The sequence below is a fragment of the Limulus polyphemus genome, unplaced genomic scaffold (genome assembly GCF_000517525.1).
Source record: "Limulus polyphemus unplaced genomic scaffold, Limulus_polyphemus-2.1.2 Scaffold2421, whole genome shotgun sequence".
Classification (NCBI taxonomy): domain Eukaryota; kingdom Metazoa; phylum Arthropoda; class Merostomata; order Xiphosura; family Limulidae; genus Limulus; species Limulus polyphemus.
Genome location: NW_013668031.1, coordinates 140,043 through 145,911, shown reverse-complemented (window position 1 = coordinate 145,911; position 5,869 = coordinate 140,043). Strand labels below are relative to the sequence as shown.

The 5,869-nt window shown below is 29.6% G+C and overlaps 1 protein-coding gene across 2 annotated transcripts in view; it reads right to left on the bottom strand.

Moving 5' to 3' along the window:
- The window catches only part of LOC106466913 (ankyrin repeat domain-containing protein 13C-like), a 48,154-nt gene extending 43,476 nt beyond the window's left edge, over positions 1-4,678 (bottom strand). Inside the window, exon 1 of one of the 2 annotated variants that reach the window (XM_013927222.2) lies at positions 4,537-4,678. In XM_013927222.2, coding sequence (XP_013782676.1) covers positions 4,537-4,648 — 112 coding nt within the window. In that variant the 5' untranslated portion in view covers positions 4,649-4,678. The remainder of the gene's footprint in view (positions 1-4,536) is intronic. The other variant, XM_022394989.1, reaches the window with a different exon arrangement.
- Between the last annotated feature and the right edge of the window lie 1,191 nt (positions 4,679-5,869).

Below are 5,869 nucleotides of genomic sequence, written 5' to 3'. Positions count from 1 at the left end.
CTGTATACTAATAATTACTATGTTGTGTTGATATCAGCTCAACTAATGTAGCTAAACTGTATACTAATAATTACTATGTTGTGTTGATATCAGCTCAACTAATGTAGTTAAACTGTTTACTAATAATTACTATGTTGTGTTGATATCAGCTCAACTAATGTAGCTAAACTGTTTACTAATAATTACTATGTTGTGTTGATATCAGCTCAAATAATGTAGCTAAACTGTTTACTAATAATTACTGTTGTGTTGATATCAGCTCAAGTAATGTAGCTAAACTGTTTACTAATAATTACTATGTTGTGTTGATATCATCTCAACTAATGTAGCTAAACTGTTTACTAATAATTACCATGCTGTGTTGATATCAGCTCAACTAATGTAGCTAAACTGTTTACTAATAATTACCATGTTGTGTTGATATCAGCTCAACTAATGTAGCTAAACTGTTTACTAATAATTACTATGTTGTGTTGATACCAGCTCAACTAATGTAGCTAAACTGTTTACTAATAATTACAATGTTGTGTTGATATCAGCTCAACTAATGTAGCTAAACTGTTTACTAATAATTACTATTGCACTTTATGCACTTTTTCAATTATATGTTTCATAATTTTGTTTCATCCAAATGTTAAGTAAAACATCCTACTTTTTCATGGCTGCGGGTCTTAATATAATAGATGTTTTCAGGTACAGAAACTTAGGATTATATTACTTTTTTTTAGTTCTTAAATATTGTACCTGAAAATGTAATATAAATTCAACATAGTACTGAACCTGTAACAAACTAAAAATACAATAAAATACCATTCTGTGGGATTTTTCCTGTAAATTTGCATCATATTACATGATTAAAAATTACTGTCTTCAAATTTCATATGATAAAACTAGTAAAGATTTTTGTTACAAATATTGTATAATTCAGTGAAAATAATTCACTTTGATCCTGGAAAAATAAACAGTACATTGTTTACCTATTTGGCAAGAAAACTTGTGACACTAGATTACAATGATACACAAAGAAGAAATCAAAGTCTTATAAGAAATGTTAAAATTTTGGTAATACCAAAATAATTGAATTATTAATGTTTCAGTTTTTTTCTAATTCCATTATGAGTGTGAAAACAAAAAAATAATTAACTTTACGCACAAAAAACACTAGTTTTTAAGTGAAAATATGCAGATATGGATGGAAGTTTAGAAAAAACACATTAAAAATATTTAAATTTTACTGAACAAGTTGGAAGAAACTATAGAAACACAGGCATGATGAAAATTTAATAAATTTAAAGCTTTCTGTACAAGATAGGCAATGTTTAAGAAGCACATGAAGACTGTCAAACTTTTGTTTTCCCTTTTCAGTGCTTCCTATCTAGCTAGAGCTAGTGATAATTAAACAAAGTCCTGTTTGTGTAAATAGGTTTATGAATTAATGATGTCATATACTGTTAGATTGTTATCAGTCAAAGTCCAACAGTTTTCAACAAACATGATTAAATGAAAACGCTATTCGGTAATAAAATTTTTTGAGAAAGAATAAACAATAATCAATATAAATTTTCTGTCACTTTTTCTTATTAAAGCAATCTTACTTTAAGTAACACTGGTTATGTTTGTAGCTTGTAACAAGTAGGTTGTATATTTAGTTAAAGCTAAACTTCAGGCATTACTGAAGCTATTTACGTAACAAAGTCACATCTTCACATTCACAACATTTGTACATACCATTTCACACGGTAACATTAATAGAATTGTTATAAGATATGTTCAGTGGATGTGTATCTGAAGCTGAAAATGTTTGAGTTATCCTGTTCCTTAGTAAATACTAACCGAAATGTTGATGGTGGGTGCTGCTAGCTGGCTGCCTTTCGTTCTAGCCAGCAGTTCAAAATAAGGGCTTAGCAGACAGTCTTAGTAGCTTTTGTCATATTTCAAAAATAAATAAATATAATACCCCCAGAACTGAAAGGTTAAGTATGGTTAGTGGCAGCAGGAATCAAACCCATGACACTCAAATCAACAGGATGTTCTGACCCAAAGCTGAATAAATTTGAATTTGTCAAAAATATAATAATGAGAAAAGATGTGGACTTGGTATAATCAGATTTTCTAAAAGCTTTTTATAAGGTGCCAACACAATAATAGCTACGAATGTCAAAGTATTAGGGACTAGCAGAAAAGCCACCCTATGAACAGCTGTTAGGTCAGGATCTTAGCGAGATGAATGGTGTGCTTCTCTGTCACAAAATTGCACCTGACTTCTTCTAACTTCATCTTCACAAGCACTTTCATGTGCTTCTGTATTTAGAGTTTGTTCCTGGCTTATTCTCATTGGATCTTGCCTAACAAATTGGTGAGCAAACCTATCTCTTTCTTGATCTTTCTTTCAATAATTTTATTTCTCAAATTTTCAGGCTGACTCCGTGATAAGTCACTTTTCCATTTGGCATTGTAATTTTGATGTTTTTGATCACTTTATACTCATACTGAAGTAAAAAAAATACTTGTGTAGCTTACAAAGACCATGTTACTAAAAAATTCCTGCAAATTTGAATGCAATAAACTACATATGAAGGATTTCAATTCCTTCAGTCACAGAACAATTCAATTCATATCGTACACTTGGATTCTCCAGCAGAAAAAGTCACTTTTCTTCTGAAATATCACAATGATTCTCTACTAGGAAGACTCACTTTTAAATTCTACATTAAACTCATTTTACCACAATTTTAGAAGTTATATTTAAAAAATTAATTTCACTGATAATAATAATAATAAGTGTACAAAATTAATGTACATTAATAAATAAGAAAGAAATACCATTTCTCCCTTAAGGAAGTAATTTAGGAAAACATTTTATAAAATAAGGTCCTACTATTTTTAAATTTTAGTGAGGGTCTATTTTATTATATTTTTTATTTTGGTGCGATATAAAGCTGTTATTGACTTATTTCTTAAATAAAAAAAATGGACACATGCGCTAAATAAACTTGTTTAGAAGAGATCCAATTTAATGAAATTTTGTTGGGAACTTCCCCTTATAATGTTAAAAATCATGCAAAGTTTCATCCAAATTCAACTTAAAGTTAAACTGTGGGAGGAGTTTTGTGGACAGACAGACATTAGCTTCATATATATACACACACACATATCTTAGGAATTGACTAGTTGACCCAAATAAAAGGTTGTTATTAAAGAAGCCTAATCAAACTGGATCCTTGTAACTAGTGAAATACCTCAAGGGTCAGTGTTCGAGTCTTTCTTTTTTCTATCTTACATCAATGGTATCATTGGGAGAATAAATAGTAAGTTGATAAAGTTTGCTGATGACATTAAACTCTTGGCTATTTCTAGCTGTAGTGAAGATGCTGAGGTATTTCAGTATGGTTTATAAAAATTGGCAAGTCAGATAAATACTTGGTAAATAACTTTTAATTATAGTAAGCACAAGGTAATGGTTCTAGACTATCATCATTAGAAATACACACTTAATGGAACCCACTCAGCTGCATGACTGAAGAAAAAGGTATTGGAATGGTGGTAGAATGATTTGTTAGAAAGGATCTAGAAGGTTACTAAGATGATTACAGAGACAGAAAGGCTATCTTATAGGGATAGTTCGAGTTCACTTAAATTATTTGTCCTTTATTTAAGAATGGTAAGAGGTGATCTTATTAAAGTTTATATAATTACCCAAGGAGACTGATGGTATAATGGCCTCTAATGCTTTTATGCTGAATTCTTAGATAACAGATCCAGAGGATAGATGTTAGTAGATTTGGAAAGACAGGCTATGTTCCAATTTTGACCATTTTATTCTTCTACAAGGGTGCTCAGATTAGAGAACTTATTGACATCCACAGTAGTGGAGGACAGCACTTGACAAGAGTTTAAGAGAGAATTCTTTGATTTCTTAAAAAATAAATGGTGGATTTACATGTTTTACTTTTCTCAAAGGTGGGTGTACAAGGACAGCACTGAAAAACTGAATGGTTCCTTGTTCATGTTGTTGTTCATATATTATGGTCAAATTTATTTCCTGTTCTTCTTCTTTATCAAAACATGATAAGTGAAAATAAATCTCAGTCAAATACACTACTGCAACTTACATTAACAATTATAAATATGATTTTGTTTGGCTTAACATTAAAATATAATTTTATAAAATGAGTCCTGACTTTTATTGGTTTTAGAAATTAGACTTTTGGGCTAGTGCAAATATGAAAGCTCTGGTGAAATTTATTATTACGATCATACTAGGGTATAAACTGTATAGTTTTAGTTTTACACTATATTAATTCTGAAGGTATTTCTTTCATCTACGTTACTTCGCTACTTGTTACTAATACTATATCACATTGTGTGTAAGTTGTAAATGTGATATAGTATTAGTGTGAACTTATGACTGAAAATGCCTTCACTCTTAATACTATTACTAAGTCTCACTCTTAGTAGTACTATTAGACTTAATCTTAGTACTACTAAGATTCATAATTCAATTGTAAAAATGGCGACAAGGAACGTAAAACTTACCATGTGTATCTTTCTGACATACATCATGCGTTCGTAATAATACTGCAACTTGTCTAACATCACCTGCAAATGTTCTTTCGTGTAATGGATATCTCCGAATTAAATCGTCCATTGTATAATTCTCACATCATCTCATTCTGACGAATCGTATAGTGCAGAATTTGTTCACCAGATGCCACTTTCATAAAATATCTTTTGTTATTTATATTTTATTTATTTATTTTTGTTTTTCCTTTTGTTATTGGTAATGCTATTTTTGTTTATTTACGGCAGAAGCATAGTTTCATCTGTTTTACATTTTGTTTATTTTTTTTTTACTTTTTACTTTTTTTGTTGATTTGTAGATAAAATGTTTTCTTTCTTCTGTATTTTGCTTTCGTGTATTCACATTTCTAGCCTTTTTTTTGTGTGTGTTATCAAGTAATTATTTTTATAAAATTAATATTAAATTCTGATGAGAGCAAACTACCTACCTAAAGCGATAATAACAATTAAAATGGTAATGAGTATAGCTAATTGAATATACTTTTCTTACATTCTTCCTGAAAAGATCAGAATACCTTGTTTCATCCGTTGGAAATCCTCACTATTAACAATATTTTCCTTCTTAAACTCAATAGTATATCACGAGGTTCGGCCAACTTAAGAGACTTAGATTAGTTATAAATTCATTTATTAATTTTTTATTTGCTTTAACATTCACAATTAACAAACTGTTTTAAAATTACACCAATAAGTAGACTTTAATATCAGAGGAAATTAAGATTTGCTTAAATTAATGCGTTTGAGCATTTACTTTTAATTTAACTTATTGTGGTTATTTTACATTCTGATTTAACTTGATTTTATTTTATCTCATAGGGCAGGGGGATCATACTGAACTGGCTGAAGAAAGTGTTTTAGATACAAGCAGAAATACCCGCCCTCCGGGCAGTTATTACTGCTAGTTTCTGCGGAAGGCTATTAGGCCTCTGGCTTTTTTCTGAAATTGTCTGACAGTTCTACAACAATGTACTCATACTTGACATTCAATAATGTTCACCATACATGGGAAAAAGGATTTTATTGAAATTTTAGTTTTAAAATGTGCTACCATCACAGAATTATATCACAGAGTAGATTTTATTGAAGTATTTCTTTGTAGACGCAGTTACCAATGAAAGTTCCTTGCTTTTCTGTTGCAAAACTCACATGATTTTCATTAAAGAAAATAAATATATTTTGTAGTTTGTTTCTGATTGTTTTATGATTTGAAACTTACTACTTTTTGTAATTTTTATTGGTTAAATCTGAAACATATCGTTTTTTTGTTTTTTTTGTAAATTTCTAATTG